The following is a 17,922-nucleotide window of genomic DNA, read 5'->3' on the forward strand; positions in this document are numbered from 1 at the left end:
ATTATACTTTCACGGTGTGTGTGTCTTGTGTTTTTTTGGGTATTTTTTTAGTGGTAGTACTACAGGTACCAGCGGGCCCGTTTTTCCGCCGCATGCTGGTACTTGTGGTTCTCCAAGTACCAGCATGCGGGGGAGGCTTGCTGGGACTTGTAGTACTGCTACTAAAAACAATATCTTTTCATTATCACAAATGGCTATCAGCCTCCCCATCCGCAGCCCATTGGATGGGGGGGGGACAGCCTCGGGCTTCACCCCTGGCCCTTGGGTGGCTGGGGGGGGGGGACCCCTTGATTGAAGGGGTCCCCACTCCCCCAGGGTACCCCGGCCAGGGGTGACTAGTTGGATTTTTGATGCCACGGCCGCAGGGCGCTGTATAAAAGTGACCCCCGGCTGTGGCATTATCTGTCCAGCTAGTGGAGCCCGGTGCTGGTTTTAAAAATACGGGGGACCCCTACTCTTTTTGTCCCCCGTATTTTTGGGACCAGGACCAGGCGCAGAGCCCGATGCTGGTTGCTTAAATATGGGGGAACCCCTGTCATTTTTTTCCCCATATTTCTGCAACCAGGATCGGCTCAAAGAGCCCGAGGCTGGTTATGCTTAGGAGGGGGGACCCCACGCAATTTTTTTGGCAAAAATAAGCACTTTCCCACCCCTTCCCACTGATATACATGCACGGATCTCATGGATCCCTGCATGCATCTCAAATCACGGAAAAAAAAAGCAGGTCTGTTTTTTTTAGGACTTTTTTACGAGTTGTAATTTTTCACGGCAGTGTTTTGTGTTTTTTTGCTTTGCACTTCTTAGTAAATGACCGAGATTCATATCTAAACAGGCGTAATTTGACCGATGGTGTATTCATTCGTAATTTTTTACCTGAACTAGCAAAAAATTACGAATGCCCTCATCACTGCCGTGATTAGTGTTTAGTAAATGACCGAGATTAACCGAGATGACACTTTGAAGAAAAAACGGCATCTCGGTCAAAATCGGGAGCTTAGTAAATATACCCCATAGACTCGGATTAATCAGCGTTACTTAACATTCCGTATCCTTTGGGTTACAATTTGCAACATTTACCGGGAGAGGGTTCCTCCCCAGCAATGGTAGCTTGCGCATGAGCAACAATAGAGGAGTAAAGAGATGACCGCAGATGCGGTCCCTGTCTCTGTGTGTGTTTTATTGATAAATTATCACATACCACAATGCGATTTTGGGTGATAATATTGCACCCAGATCGAACTGCAAATGTGATCATCAATAAATGTGTTGGCAAAGTGTTCTGGGCTATCTGGTGCAGTGACGTCAGTCCACACACTTAGGGGGACATGTACTAAGCAGTGATAAAAGTGGAGAAGTGAGCCAGTGGAGAAGCTGCCCATGGCAACCAATCAGCTGCTCTGTATATGTTTATAGTATGCAAATTATAAATGTTACGTCAATGCTGATTGGTTGCCATGGGCAACTTCTCCACTGGCTCACTGCTCCACTTTTATCACTGCTTAGTACATGTTCCCCATAGTGACTTAGGGTGTGTACACACGGTGAGATAAATCTGTGAGATTTTGACTATATAGTCAAAATCTTATGAAAAGTTAGTGCATATCTCATGGTGCTAGGCAGCTTGTGATACAGATTCGATCCCGATGTGCGCTCCCGTGGGGTCGTTATCGTAAGGTTAGATAGACTGTGCAGGCAAGTCAATCTTGACTATCTAGTGTACAATCTAGTACAAAGTATAGTCAAAATTGGCACTTAGTCAAAATCGTACACAGACAAAATCTCAAACACAGATAGTCAAAATCTGTACAATCTGTGCTATCTGGGCTCTGGGGGAGTTCAAGGGAAATCGCATAGTCAAAATCGAACATAGCAGGGATCTCATCGTGTGTACACACCCTTAAACAGATGTAACACTGATAGCGGTAATCAGGAGACAATATATCATACAAGGTAACAGCATTTACCTTGGTAGTGGTACTTATCAGGAGATATCTGTGGTGGTGATATCTGTGGTGGTGAAGCATGGAGGACTGCACAGCCGTGCAGTCTAAAGCCCCGTACACACTGGTCGATATATCGGCCGTTCTCTTGAAAGGCCGATATATCGCGGGACCGTCGGCCAGTGTGTACGGCCGATACGTCTGTGAACTCCGTCGTTCACAGACGTATCGCGTCGGCCGCGCAGCACAGCCGACGGCCAATATATCTACCGATATATTGGCGCGTCGCTGTGTGTGTACGGGGCGGTCTGCCGACCGCCCGTACACATGCTGCGGCGGTGATTGACAGCTGAACTGGGCGGGCGTGTGTACACGCCCGCCCAGTTCATGACGTCAGTCCCCGACGGATCGGGCAGTGTATATGCACAGCACACTGCCCGATCCGTCCATAGATATATCTGCAGATCAACTGATCTGCAGATATATCTATTATTGTGTACCCACCTTAACTCTCACTGTAGAGAAGGTGATGCATGCACTGGAACACTGTGAGTCTCTGTAGCTAAAATCTGCTCCCAGTCTCAGCTCTGCACACTTGTACACAAGGACTCTGTCACTCAGTCTCTCTGTGTGTCATACTCTCCTCACTCTCTCTGAGATGAAGGGACATGAAACTACATCATATGACCCCGCCTCCGAGTGACTCCTGGCACTAGAGGTCTAACACTAGAGGATGCTCCCATTGACTGATACACAGGAGACAGGTACAGAGCGCACCATATCTTAACAAAATGGGCCCCAAATAATGTTTTATCACTGTAATTTAGCAACAGACAGAGGGGGTCATTCTAAGTTGATTGCTCGCTAGCTACTTTTTGCAGCCGTGCAAATGCATAGTCGCCACCCACAGAAGTATCTCAGATATCTGCTGCAGTCCTTCAATTTACAACAGCAGACACAGCAAAGCTTCAGAATGCAAAGGCTATCTTGTGCTACATTCACAAAAGTTAATAGGAGAGGGTTTCTACGGAACCCTCCCCGGCAATGGCTGCTGCACATGCGTGGTCAGTGCGCCGCGCATGTTAAATAATACTCTTGATAGAGGAGTGAAGAGGCCATTGATGCGATCACTTTACTCAGAACATATTACAGGGAGGCAAGGGTGTAGCTACCATAGGTGCAGCGAGTGCAGTTTCTATGGGGCCCAGAGCTGAGAGGGGCCCACCCTCCCTGTCAAAGTTGGTGGTACATACTGTACAATAGAGAACCTTACAAACTTTTCCTTGGGGCCTACAATATATCTAGTAACATACCTGGACCTGCTCATTGTAGTGTGGTAGAAAATTAAATGGAGGGCATTATAATGTTAAATAATATAAGCTGGAGCACTGTAATGTGGCACAATATGAAGTGGATGCACTGTATTGTGGCATAATGTGACCTGGAGACACTAATGTGACAAAAATATGAACTGGGGACACTGTATGTCCTAATGTGAATTGGGTGTACTGTGTTGGATAATGTGAAGTGGCAGCTCTACAATAAGACTGAAGTCTAGATGCATCATCACTTGGAGAGTGATAAAATGGAGAGAGAAAAAGTACCAGATAATCAGCTCCTAGCTGTCATGTCACAGGCTGCGTTTGAAATATGACAGGAACTGACTGGCTGGTGCTTTTTCTCTCTCCATTTTATCACTCTCCAAGCGATGACACAACAATGTGAACTAGTGCACTACTACTGTATGGTTGATAAAATAAACAAGGACACTAATATGGGTCATAACATTAACTAAGGCACTACTGTGGTTCTTAAACTGCTATGGAGAGGTGTCTCTCTCTAGAACCATTAGAACAGGGGTCCCTTCAAAATGTCCACAGAGTTCTGGCTACGACCCTGCAAAAGAGCCCTTGTCCCTGCTGTTGATTTTTGATACATCCAGGTGAGATTTAGCTGCATGTGTAAGAGGGGTATTAATGCGATATTGGAAAATTGGAATGTTCATGTTACTGTATATAAGTGCACAGCATACTAAACTCCCATTAGCAAGTGCTGAAAGACCTTACTTTACACTACTAAGCAACACCATCTAAGGACCAGCCATACAAATTTCACACTGAAATGTTTCTGGCAGCATTAGACTGGCAGCAAGCGACGAGGTAAAAAAGGGAGAACATAACTGGACATCACTGGACATGTGATTATTGCTGAATATGTGATGCCCTTTCATATATCACTGCAATAAGCAACAATACAATGACAAGTATCACTGGTTTTAGATGTTATGGATAAATATACCCATAAATTCTGCAAAGATTGCAATTGCAAAGCATCATAACATAAATGCAATAGTCTGTGAAGGAGATTGGATTCAGGGCCTAATTCAGATCTGACCGCAGCAGCAAATTTGTTAGCTAATGGGCAAAACCATGGGGGTCATTCCGAGTTGATCGCTAGCTGAAAATGTTCGCTGGGCTGCGATTAAGTTAAAATCTGGCACTTCTGCGTATGCGGCGCAGTGCGCACGGGCGTCGTACTTTCACAATGGCCGATGTATTTTCACACAAGGTCTAGCGAAGCTTTTCAGTTGGAATAGCCGACGCACAGTGATTGACATGAAGTGGGCGTTTCTGGGTGTTAACTGACTGTTTTTAGGGAGTGATCCAAAAAACCTAGGCGTGCCAGGAAAAACGCAGGCGTGGCTGGGCGAACGCAGGGCGTGTTTGTGACGTCAAATCCGGAACTGAATGGTCTGAAGTGATCGCAAGCGCTGAGTAGGTCTAAAGCTACTCAGAAACTGCACAATATTTTTTTGTAGCCGTTCTGCGATGCATTCGTTCATACTTCTGCTAAGCTAAGATACACTCGCAGAGGGTGGCGGCTTAGCGTTTGCACGGCTGCTAAAACTGCTAGCGAGCGATCAACTCGGAATGACCCCCACGTGCACTGCAGGTGGGGCAGATATAACATTTGCAGAGAGAGTTAGATGTGGGTGGGTTATATTGTTTCTGTGCAGAGTAAATACTTGCTGCTTTATTTTTACACTGCAATTTAGATTTCAGTTTGAACACACCCCAACCAAATCTAACTCTCTCTGCGCATGTTATATTTGCCCCTCCCCCCTGCAGTTCACATGTTTTTGTCCATTAGCTAACAAATTTGCAGCTACGATCAGGTCTGAATTAGGCCGTCAGTCAGAAGAATTGCCTATTTTAGTAGTGACAGTAAAAGGCTCTTTTTTGTTTCTGACATTTTATTTTTGTTCTAATTGACAAAACAAACCAGTTTTCTTTTACTGTATGTCTAAATATTTACTAATTTGCTAATTCTTGGAATGTCCCATACAGATCAGAAATACAAAGTTGCTGTTTGAAATACAAAAGTAAATCTGTTACACAATTTTATATACAGTAGATAATGGAGACATGGTCATTTTGTCTTTTGCTAAGATTGCCCTGGATGATGATAAGATTGCTGCTGAATGGATGATAAGAAAGACAGTTGGTTGAGCTTCCACTTGTGCAATGTTAGGCAACTATAATGCACTATAATGTAGAAAGGGGTTTATTTTTCATTTAATTTATTTTGGAAGAAGATTCTTTTCTGGACAACACCAACACTAAAGAGTCAATCTAAGGGGTATATTTATCAAATAAAGGTGAAAAGGAAAGATTTTCTATAACTGTGAAAGAAAATGTTATATTGCTGTAATTTGATAGACAATTTTTACTGGTACAGTTGGGCAATTGAGCGGAAAAAGACACCTCTATGCTAGACAGGGGATCCGGTCTGTAGATCGACAGTGTCTATGTCGACAATGTTTAGGTCGACCACTATGGGTCGTCAGTCACTAGGTGGACAGGGTCAGGTCGACAGGGTCAGAAGGTCGACATGTTCTAGGTAGACAGGTCAAAAGGTCAACATCAGTTTTTTTTTTTAAAAATCCTTTTCTTTTTACTTTTTCATACTTAACGATCCACGTGGTCTACAATCGGAACGATAATCTGCCCGAAGCATGACGAGTGAAGCGAGCCATGCGAGGGGACACGGTGCACTAATTGGGGTTCTCGGTCACTCTGCGAAGAAAACGACACCAAAAAAACATAAAAAAACTCATGTTGACCTTTTGACCTGTCGACCTAGAACATGCCGACCTTCTGACCCTGTCGACCTAGTGACTGTTGACCTATAGTGGTCGACCTAAACATTGTCGACCTAGACACTGTCGATCTAATGATCCACACCCGCTAGACAGTCCTGATTCCCTATGCAATACTGTGGAACAAACAAGCTTACTGCGCTACAGGCCTGAACTTAGACTTCCATTAGAAGCACACAGAGAGATGAAGAGATTTATCAAAGCTTTGGGAGAGAGATGAGGAGATTTCTAAAAGCTTGAGGAGAGATAAAAATACCAAGTAATCAGAAATTTGCTTTATTTTCCGCAATGCCTCTTAAATAGGTGGAAACTATTGCCGGAGGTAGCCACAGAAGGCTAACGCTGGTTGTGGGGGTTCTTGAATAGAAAGAACTAATGTTTTGACCGGATTTAGGGCTTAATTCATGGATTGTTATTCTGAGAAATTGCAGTTGTCTGCGAGTAGAAAGGCGCCACCCCGACAGGAATAAAAACCGCCTCCTGCAATTTGCAAATGCATCGCTATCCAATCGCAGATGCATACGCAATTTCTGGATCATCGAAGATTTTTTTTGCTGTCTGAGCAAATGTTGAGGGCTGAGGCTGCCACTAATCTGCGACTGAGACGGCCTGGAAGTGGTCTGTGCTGACGTCAGTGACCATCCCCAAAAACGCCTGGGCACACCTGCGTTTTTTCTGACACACCCAGAAAACGGCAGGTTTCTGTCCAGAAACGCCAGCTTCCTGTCAGTCAAACAGCATGTGCGCAATGCGAACGCTATGTATGCGCAGTCGTTCGATAATCACTCAATTTGCAAATTCTCTAATTAACGATCCATGCTGAATTAGGCCCTTGGGCTATTTCTCTGTATAATAAACAGCCTCTAGGTTTGTTACTAGAGGTGGTGTAGACCTGGAGCTCCTCATAGATAATAAACTCTATAACCATATCCACACTGGAGGGCCTAGATTCCAAAATTTGCAGTGTAGTCCCAAAATAAACCAAATATGTGTACTAGTCACTAGTCAGGTATAACAAGAATTTAGTCAGTAGCGTAAGTATAACTATTAACAAAGCAAATAGTTTTGTCATTATTGGGTGTAATTGTCGGCATTTGTGGGCAGCAACTGATATTTGCTGATCTTCAGGCAGTGGAAACACAAGTCGGGTGCAGGGGGTGACACCAAAGTGCCTGCTCTTCTGCAGTGTCAGGAGGTGCTGCAGTGTGATATTCTTAAGCAGCACTCGGCTCCTGTCACAGATAAAGAGCCGGCACCCACATAGCCCAGTCTCCGGGGTCAACCAGCATCTACGGGAATGCTGGAAACGCCCTCGAGATGGAGATCTCCGTGAGGCCACGTCCCTTTTGTAATGCCACGCCCCCTTTTCAGGTGGCCGCTGCTCCAGTGTGGGGGGAGCAGTGCAGAATGCGCGCCGGGTGTCAACCACACCTGGTGACTCCTCTATGCGGTCATAGCAAAGCACTGGATCAGATGACCGGCTGCCCTCCCGGATCATCGATCACTGGTCCTGGCTGCAGGCAGCGGCAGATTGGCCATAGGGCTCACCAGGAAGACTCCTGGTAGGCCAACGTGTCTGTGGGGCCTGTTTTGTGTGTTGCAATGTGGCCCCCAAACCCCCACATGACACACAGCCCACCGCACTCAGTACACTGTATTATCCCCATTCATTCTGTTATCCCATCTCTGCAGTACAGCAACTCTGCCATCCAGTGATGCTGCCATGCCTACATGGTATGTTATACCTCTTGTGCTGCCCAAGTCGGGCAACTTCTACAAAATTTTACAGGGCCACTTTTAGTTCCAAATCTGCCCCTGGTCTCAGACACAACTGAAGCAAAAGATGCAAGGAAGGCCGCAGCTGCATACAATCAGACCCTATGAGGAAGGATTCCACCCCCCACAACAGACCCCACCCCCTCATCAGACTACGCCCCCATTAGGGCTGCTTCCATAAATTTCCTGCGCTGGTTTTCATCCCAACCCGCCCCCGGCTGCAGGTAAGTGTAAGGGGAGGAGGTTGCCAGGTGGGAGTCGGTGGAGACGGCGCATGCGCGGTCACATGCATTGGCAGGGCTGGACTGGCTCGAAGGGGTACACGGGGAAACCCCCAGTGCGTCCTACTGTCTGGGGGGCCCGCCCCATCCTCGAGGGATCAGGTTCCAGATTGTGCACTTGAATTATACATTATGCATGTGTTACATTATACTACACAGGAATATGGTGTGTTTTTTTACAGGGCATTGCTGTTATTAATCTGGTGCATTATCATGCATGCGCTTGCAGTAATTTCTATATATATATTTACCATACAGCCCAGACCATGCGCTAATGGTTAGCCAAGCCTTAAATCATGGACCCCTACCACTGCATTTCACCTATGGTCCCTTCATAGCCTGAGAATTGCAGAAATAGGATTTAAATATTGCATTGAGGGTTTGGGTGAATTTATCACATCACATCGGTTAATGTTAAATGTTATTAGTTAAATGTAACTAAATTTGCAAGGTGAAAAATATTTTTGGGGGTTTGAGTTTAGCAAAAATCTTGAGCCAGGACATGGAACATTAGAGCCTGTCCCAGCAAAGAGTTAAAAGCAAAGTATTTCCAGGTGCAAACCTGGCCAGCTAAATTAGCATGGGCGGATGTCGGGCTGATAGTGAGTGATCAGAAGGATGACTGGGGGTAACTCAGAGTTGATCGCAGCAGCAAATTTGTTAGCAGTTGGCCAAAACCATGGGGGTAATTCTGAGTTGATCGCAGCAGGATTTTTGTTAGCAGTTGGGCAAAACCATGTGCACTGCAGGGGAGGCAGATATAACATGTGCAGATAGAGTTAGATTTGGGTGTGGTGTGTTCAATCTGCAATCTAAATTGCAGTGTAAAAATAAAGCAGCCAGTATTTACCCTGCACAGAAACAAAATAACCCACCCAAATCTTACTCTCTCTGCACATGTTATATTTGCCTCCCCTGCAGTGCACATGGTTTTGCCCAACTGCTAACAAAAATCCTGCTGCGATCAACTTGGAATTACCCCGCATGTGCACTGCAGGTGGGGCAGATATAACATGTGCAGAGAGAGTTAGATTTGGGTGGTTACATATTGTATCTGTGCAGGGTAAATACTGGCTGCTTTATTTTTACACTGTAATTTGGATTTCAATTTGAACACACCCCACCCAAATCTAACGCTCTCTGCACATGTTATTCCTCCATCCCCCTCCCTGTAGTGCACATGGGGGTAATTCAGAGTTGATCGCAGCAGCAAATTTGTTAGCAGTTGGGAAAAACCATGTGCACTGCAGGTGTGGCAGATATAACATTTGCAGGGAGAGTTAGATTTGGGTGGGTTATTTTGTTTCTGTGCAGTGTAAATACTGGCTGCTTTATTTTTACACTGCAAGTTAGATATCAGTTTGAACAAACCCCACCCAAATCTAGCTCTCTCTGCACATGTTATATCTGCCCCCCCCCCCCTCCCTGCAGTGCACATGGCTTTGCCCAACTGCTAATAAATTTCCTGCTGCAATCAACTCTGAATTAGGCCTGACTATCCGGTAAAAATGCTAAATATTACCCCACAGGCTGCTATGAGCTAAGGGCCCTCATTCCAAGTTGATCGCTCGCTAGCTACTTTTAGCAGCAGTGCAAACGCTAGGCAGTCGCCCTCTGGGAGTGTATCTTAGCTCAGTAGAAGTGCGGATGAAAGGCTAGCAGAACTGCTCGAAAAAAATTTCATGCCGTTTCTGAGTAGCTCCAAACCTACTCCTTCCTTGCGATCAATGCAGACAGTTTAGTTCCTGCTTTGACGTCACCAGAGCCGACCATAGGCATAGGCAAACTAGGCAATTGCCTAGGGCATTTGATATGCCATGGGGCATCATCAGCTTCTGCTGATTAAAATGATATGCGGCATGCCTATATTCTGTATGTAGCATTTCAACTGCAGATACAGCCACAGTCTCACACAGTATATAAGCATGCTGCATATCAGTTTAATCAGCAGAAGCTGAGGAAGAGTTATATACAACTCGAAACGCGTTGGCGGCACTGATTGATCCATCTACCTGCATTCAGAATAATAGGAGAACCCACCCAGGTCCTGCGGCTGGCGTTTTGCGTGAAGGGAGGAGGGAGGAATTCCGGAACCTTCCAATTTTACTCTTTTCATTGCTCCATGCTGGTAGCCAGACACGGTACGGTTCCAATTTTATCATAGAGTGAATTTGTCACTTTTACTGGATACGAACATTTTATGTATTGTAATAAACCCATTTTTATTCAAATTACTACACTATATGTGCTATTTCTTCTCTCTATGACGAATATCTCCACATAAGGAAAATCTTGAATTAATTTTTGGAGAAGAACTAACAACTAGAAAGAAGAATCCTACAAGTGAAACATAGGATCTACTTTGGGACTATTTATCAAGACTATCACGTGACTTTTGTTCAAAGGGTGGGAGCGCCAACGGTGTATTCAACAAATATCTGCTGTCCAGAAGCTGCTTGTGCATTCTAGCCACGTAGCAATGCAAATAAGATGCACTTCCATTAAAAAAAAGGTGCCCAACGTTAGCATTGATGCAAGATTTGTGAGGACACATCTGTATCCAAGCAGAAGCAGAGGTCACAGTGTTAGTGGCAGTGTGAATGCTGTGTGCATGTGAGTGGGTTGTTTGTGAAGTAGTGTTCAGCATATGTGTAAGGAGCATTATGTGTGTCATGTTAAAATGCATTAATAATGTGCAACATATGTGTAAAGGGCCACTATGTGTGTCATTATGTGTATAATGGCATTAAAAGTGTGCAGCATATGTGTAACAGGGTACTACTGTATGTGTGTCATTATGTGTATAGGGGCACTAATAATGTGCAGCAAATGTGTAGGGGACACTGTGTGTCATTATGTGTATAAGGGCATTAATAATGTGTGGCATATGTGTAAGGGACATTATGTGTAAAAGGGCATTAATAAAGGTTGTCATAATGTGTAAGGTACATTATGTTTATAAGGACATTAATGTGTCTTATATGTGTAAGGGGCATTACTGTGTGGAATTGTGTATAAATGCATTACCAATGTGTAGCATTATGTGTATAAGGTGCTCTACTATGTGGCGTTGCATATAGAAAGGGCACTACTGTGTCGTCTAATGTGAATAAAGAGCAATAAGGTGCGGTGTAATGTGAATAAGGAGCAATTCAGTGTAATGTAATGTGAATAAGGGGCTCTACTGTGACGCGTAACGTTTATAAGGTAAAGTGATACTACTGTGAGATGTAATATGAATTATGGACACTATCGCAAGATAAAATGTGAATAAAGTTGCAGTACTGTATGGCGTAATTGGAATTGGGGTTACCATTGTGTGGCCATGCCCCTTCCCAGCAAGAAGATGCCCCTTTTTGGGCTGTGCGTCAAATGTGCGAACTGTTCCTATTTAAAATATAGGGGGTACAAGGACTGCTATGTGTGAGGGGTGATGGTGCTGTGAAAGAGGTGCAAGGTCAGAGGCAGAACCAGCGGTGGTGCTAGGGGGCACCAGCCAAAATCTTGCCTAGGGCATCATATTGGTTAGGGCTGGCTCTGGACGTCACATACACGCCCTGCGTTCGGCCAGCCACTCCCCCGTTTCCCCAGGCACGCCTGCGTTTTTTAGCACACTCCCGAAAACCCTCATTTACCACCCAGAAACACCCACTTCCTGTCAATCACTCACCGATCAACAGAGCGACAGAAAAGAGTCGCTCGCCCTTGTGTAAAACTGCATAGTTTCGTGTGAAAGTACTTCGCACGTGCGTACTGTGGGCCGTACGCATGCGCAGGAATGCCGATTTTTAGCCTGATCGCTGTGCTGCAAACAACGGCAGCTAGCGATCAACTCGGAATGAGGACCAATGTCACCTGCAGATGAGAGTAGTTGAATTCTAGATTGTTAAGAAATGTGAGAGTTTGACATAGAACTGGGGTTTCTTTTGCGATCAGAAATGGAGGGATCTGCAATATCTGCTGTAGATTCCACTTAATACATCCTAGGGATGCTTAAATGTTGCAGGTACAGTAATCTGCTAAATTCTTTTCAGAAATACAGTATGCCCCTAAGCCTTAAGTGTTGCTTTTTAAGGTGCAATAAACTGTGTTCTCAGCATATTAACTTTCAATCAGTAAGCTGAGCTAGCAAAGTGCTTATAATGATGGTAATAATAATTAACAGCTCAGAGGCACATGAAAATCCAGCAAAGCATTCACTCCAAAGGAAGCTTCATAAATTCACTTATTTACATTATATAACCTATCGTGGTCTATTTAAGTAAAAATTAACATATACATGTACACTGTACCTTATTTAATCTGAGTCACTATATATTAATAAAGGCCTTTCCTTGGTGATCCTGTACTTTTATGGATACTTTGTTCACTGATCACAAGATGAAATAAGGCCAAAACCAAGTTATTCTAATGATCAGTTTTGCTCTAAGACTCTTACTTCAGAATGTCACTGAAGGAAACAATCGTTATTGCATCATCATGCCCTCACGTATTCGGTGTTCAGTATAGTGGACAAGGCTTGTTGACATGATTCGTTTCATTGGGGCCTTCTTGCAAACAGGTGAATTCTATTCCAGGAGAATTGCTTGCTCTGCACAAAATGTCTCACCTTAAACCATGAGATTATCAGCCTTTTCGATACAGAGTAGAGATGTTTGCCGACCCCCATGTTTTGGTTTTGGAGCTGTATCTCCTTCGTGTTTTGGATTTGGTTTTGCCAACACCACCCTTGCGTGTTTTGGTTTTGGATCTGTATTTTTTTTTCCTCCCGAAAAATCATAAAAACGGCCTGTTTTTGTTCCTACAGTATTATTAACCTCAATAACATTTCTTTACCCGATGTGTAGGGGCGCTCAAACATCAGTTCAATTGTGACAAATATGTGGGCACCAACAGTTGCATTTAGACAGGATTTTTAGACACCCATTATAACGGAATCGGCCCCCCCAGTGAAGACAGCAACTGTGTGGGCTGAACCAGTATGCAGTCTATCAATTTGCTGGGAGTCAGGCACATAAAGCATTGCCAGATAAAAATGTATGCCTTCTATTAATGAGGTACCAGTTCCTAGTTAGCTAATAGGACGCCTCCTCATAAATAAAATATCAGCTCAGCCCACAAAATGCCTGCCATTTCTGTGTGTAGATGAGTCCACTTTTAATTATTTCATTATCTGGCCTGCTCTCATAATTTCTGGAAGAGACTCTCGAATCTTGGGATTCCGCCCACTTCCCTATTTAAGTGGATGATATGGGCTGGATTATTGGCTACATTGGCCTGAAGCTGAAAGGGATCAAGGGCCTATTGTGAGCAGCAGAAGAGCTGTGACCAGTGTTGTGTGGGTGTGGTCAGCACCATGTGGGTAACGGCAACCTCGTCACCAGACGTGTCAAACTCGCGGCCCACAGGCCGCATGCAGCCCCCAGCACATACTTTTGCAGCCCGCATTTACTTTTTGAAAGTAATGAAATGCGCCCCGGCCCGGTTGCTGCAAACGAAGCTCAGTTCCGATCGGGCATCATTCACCACTCTGCACATTGTCGAGAAGATAGTGCTTGTAGAGATGGGGAAATGTCCACAGGGGGAGGTGCTGCACATGCCCAGCTGCCTTTCCAACTCCACAGAGCTCTGCCCTGCGCCACATCCTGTCTGCTCAGTACCATTAGCACTGAGGATGTCACGCTGTCTGCCCTCTTAGTGTGTGTGCCCAGCTGCCCTAATTGCAGAAGGATTACATTGTAAAAATGGCTTTCTAAGAAGAAGGTTTGAAGAAGAGGGCTTGTGGCTGGAGGGGACACGGGGGGCATGTGGCTGGACTGGAAGGACAGAGGGGGCTGGAAGAGACACAGTTTCCATGTTTTCCCAGCTCATACTGATATGTGGTGGTATTATTATTATTATTATTATTATTATTATTATTATATATAATCTCCCCAATACTTGGCATCTCTTTTATTAAACTTTATTGTTGGTTTTTCTAATAAACCTTTCAAAATTGCATGTAAAAAATATTTTTCTTGCTGCCCACAAAATCTTAGACCTTGACTATATGGCCCAGTAGGGATTTTGAGTTTGACATGCCTGTTCTACACGAACAGCCAAAATGTCTCCCTAAATACTAAAAACAGAAAAATTGCAGAATTTTGTGAGGATTTATGGCTAACAGTGTGGCCAACTGGGCAGCTGGCCATCACCATGGTCATGCTGTCTTAATGAAGGGCCTATTTTTTTGTGCAGGCCTAGAGGTGTAGTCCCATTTGCCTCATACTTATTTTGGCCCTGGCAACTCAATGGCAGCAATTTGTGTCATTGTGGCCACATCTCCCACTACAAAATGTCATACTGTAACTCATGAAATTATACAGGGGAGTGGAGCTGCAATGACAATTCTTGGCACCACGTCTCCTACCAAGTTCTCCTTCCTCACAGATCTCCCGGAGGTCAGCACAGCTTACTATGAGACGCTGATAGGTACATTACTGTACATTTAAATTACAAATATTTATTGTTTTCTATCTATCCATTTGTCAATAAGGGCGACTGTCAATGATGCTTCTACTAATCGGTATTGGAGGCGATGTCATTAGATATATGTCAATAGACCCTTAAATGTCTGTAACTATCGTTATTAGCCGTACAAATTGGGTAGAGTTAAATTACTGTAGTTTTTACTTTGCAGTAATGATCATGTGGAATGCACATTGACATTTGGAATACATATCATTTTAATGCAATTTGTAATACGACTTAATTCTCGTGGGAGAATTTCTGAAACTCGAAATTGTGCTTAAAAAACCATTGCAACCCAAGTGCAACAACAACTCATGAACATAAAACTGTTTCCTCTTTTTAAGGACATTCTGTTTTGTTTTTATTTTTGGACTTCCTTTCTTACAAAGCTCTGAAAATAAGATGTTATTTCAATACAAACCATAATCTAAGAAAGTTCACTGTGGCATCAGCAGAACTAATAATCAAAATGCCAGGGTAATTTGAAATAGCATTGGTTGTGACCATAAGGAGGGTCTGTTAAACAGAACATCTTGGAGTTATAATATAAACACATTTAATTACTGTCAGATCCTTGTTTTTAAGTATCTTTGAGTCTTTCACCAGGTAATCAGCTCCCCCTTGTGGTAAAATCTAAAAAGTAAATAAAAAAAAAATTGCAGGACTTTTTCTTTCTGCAAAACCAGAACAAACGAGTTGATCCTCTATATCAGAATGGAACTGACAGTAGTGATGTTCCTGATGTGTAGTTGCCAACAATTGAATATATTTTCCAGGGGACACATTGCTGCCGAGACTGTAAATCCAAGCCCATAAAACATTGATATTTTTTTCACTACAATTACCACTTTGACATGATCACTAAACATGATTATTATTTATATTATTATTATTATTATTATGACATTTATTGTATTTTTAAATACTCTCGTTTAATAAATATTAATTTAAAAGCACAAAAAAAATAAGATTAGGTGGTGAAAATATCAGATTAGATACAGAATATACTGTATATTTGGATATTATTGAGAAGCAGGGACAGAAATGTAAAACCTTGGATTGTCCTTGGAGATCATGGACAGTTGGCTACTATGATAGTGCTCATTCTGGTCCTGGTGCCTGGGACTCTTGGCTTTGTAGCCTTCAGAGGATTTCTTTGAGGTCAATTCAAAACAGAACACATTTTTATGACAGATCTAAGTTTTTGTGTCCGGAAAAAACAAATCTACCATTTATATAAAAACCATACCTAACCATTAATATAAATATCAGATAAATAGATAAAGATAATGCAATATTATGATATATTCACTATTTTCTGCAGGAAAACAGGTATCCTTTGTTGAGGTAACTCTTGATGAGTGGTACCATTTCCTTCTTGTGCAAGAGTGTAACTCAGGTTACATATTTCCACAGTCACCTGATGGTGAAGCATATCCCATCTAAATAAACAGTCATCTCAGCTTTTATTTGGAAGGTTCAGAAGACCACCTATTGTGTACTTGTCCAAAGTCCAGAGCATTGATAGTTTTGTAGAGCAGGGTGTATTTGTGCTATTCGAGGACAACTTATAACTATACAGTAGGACTGCATTCGTATTAATAGATGAGTTTTTAGAGGGTACTCCCATGGCCCAGCTCCAGGTGCAGTTTGTTTCTGTTCCAAGGAGAGGTACAGGTGCAGGTGCAGTTTGTTTCCAAGGAGAGGTACAGTGATAAGCCATTTATAAGCTTTCTTTCATCAGACAGTGCATGGCAAGGTGGTCACATCATACATTTTTTTCTGGCTCATTCTGTTCTGGCACTGGAGCGGTTCTTTCTTGCCCACTCTCATGTGGGGTAGGTGGTGAAGGCCCAGAGTTGCTTCCTGCTGGGGGAAGAAGTTGTGCAGATTGTAGCACGGCCTCTGAATGTTCCCTTGCCTTCATTCGAAGAGCTGCCACACTAGCTGTGCGGTGACTCTGGCAGCTGTAAGAGGGTAGGAAGGAGAGAGCCAAGGGGTCGGACACACAGCAAGAACATAGAGGACCACCTGGAAGATAAAGTTTAGTTCATATAATATCATGAGCGATATAACAAAATATAAAATCATTGTCCCCTGTAGGATTCCCCCACATTCCCATCTGATAACAAATATATTACACAGCTGTCTTAAACAGGAATTTTAATTCTGTCTTATGTATGGAAATAACTAACATGAATGCTTTAACATCTGTTGGTGATATAAGTAAGAATAAAATAATTAAAGTGGTATGACAAGGATCAGTGTGTTTCCTTTTTGATCACACAACAATATAAATCTAATTACTTTAGCTGACCACTTTTAAATCACATAATTGCATCATAGAGGAGTGACTAGGCACCATAACTGGAGAGACAGCTGAGGCTGAGCCGTAAAACAGGTTAGTGCAGTGGTTCCCAAACTGTGTGCCGTGGCTCCCTGGGGTGCCTCGAGACACTTGAAGGGGTGCCTTGGATTGGTGGCCCAAGACCAATTCAAATTATTTATGGTCAATATAAAAGGCAAAACTAGTGCTGGTGGCTGTCAGTCCTAAAATATGGGGACAAACAGGAGCACATCTTGTCCCTCACCACAAAATTGAGTCTAAGGATGACATATAAACACAATCTACTTAATTTAATATTTCTTTCTAAATTTCTCTAAGAAATTATTGGCTTAGGGGTGCCGTGAAAAAAATTCTTATACTCTAGGGCACCATGATTCAAAAAAGTTTGGGAACCACTGGGTTAGTGGAATCACCACTAGCGCAGAGACTTGCAAATTGGAATATTTCTCTGGCTCATCTTCAGCCACTGCCCTCCAAGTCCCAGCTCCCACATTAAATGGTACACTCAAGAGTTTATCCTGATTCTGGTGCACCAAACCAGAAATGATTATAACATTCTTAGTAAATAACACAATGAAAAAATACAATCTGAACAGACAGAAGATATAGGGTGGGATGTACTAAAGCAGAAATGCAGTAAAAACCCTGTTTTCAGGGGTTTTACCACATTTCCAAATGTACTAAAGCCCTGACGCCGTGGTTCCCATGTGGAGGAGACTATAGGCCTATGGAAGCCTATGGGCTTCTTACCGCATCTCGCTGTGTGAGGGATCCGATTGGATCTCTCCCAGCATGCTCCACGTCCACTGAGTCCTTTTGCGCATGTGCAGACAGACTCCCGGATATAAACCCGGAAGTCCAGGGACTGCATCGCAAAGGACAGCTCTTATCGGATGAGTTTTACTTTGT

The 17,922-nt window shown here is 43.4% G+C and overlaps 2 protein-coding genes across 3 annotated transcripts in view; one reads left to right on the plus strand and one right to left on the minus strand.

Annotated features, from left to right (window-relative positions):
- Positions 1–17,922, plus strand: part of C3H10orf71 (chromosome 3 C10orf71 homolog) — a 265,025-nt gene that overhangs the window by 227,121 nt on the left and 19,982 nt on the right. The gene's annotated exons all lie outside the window — the stretch shown is intronic.
- DRGX (dorsal root ganglia homeobox) overlaps positions 14,889–17,922 on the minus strand; it is an 83,624-nt gene continuing 80,590 nt past the window's right edge. Inside the window, exon 7 of the mRNA XM_063958601.1 lies at positions 14,889–16,697. Coding sequence (XP_063814671.1) covers positions 16,435–16,697 — 263 coding nt within the window. The 3' untranslated portion in view covers positions 14,889–16,434. The remainder of the gene's footprint in view (positions 16,698–17,922) is intronic.

The sequence above is a fragment of the Pseudophryne corroboree genome, chromosome 3, assembly GCF_028390025.1.
Source record: "Pseudophryne corroboree isolate aPseCor3 chromosome 3, aPseCor3.hap2, whole genome shotgun sequence".
NCBI lineage: Eukaryota > Metazoa > Chordata > Amphibia > Anura > Myobatrachidae > Pseudophryne > Pseudophryne corroboree.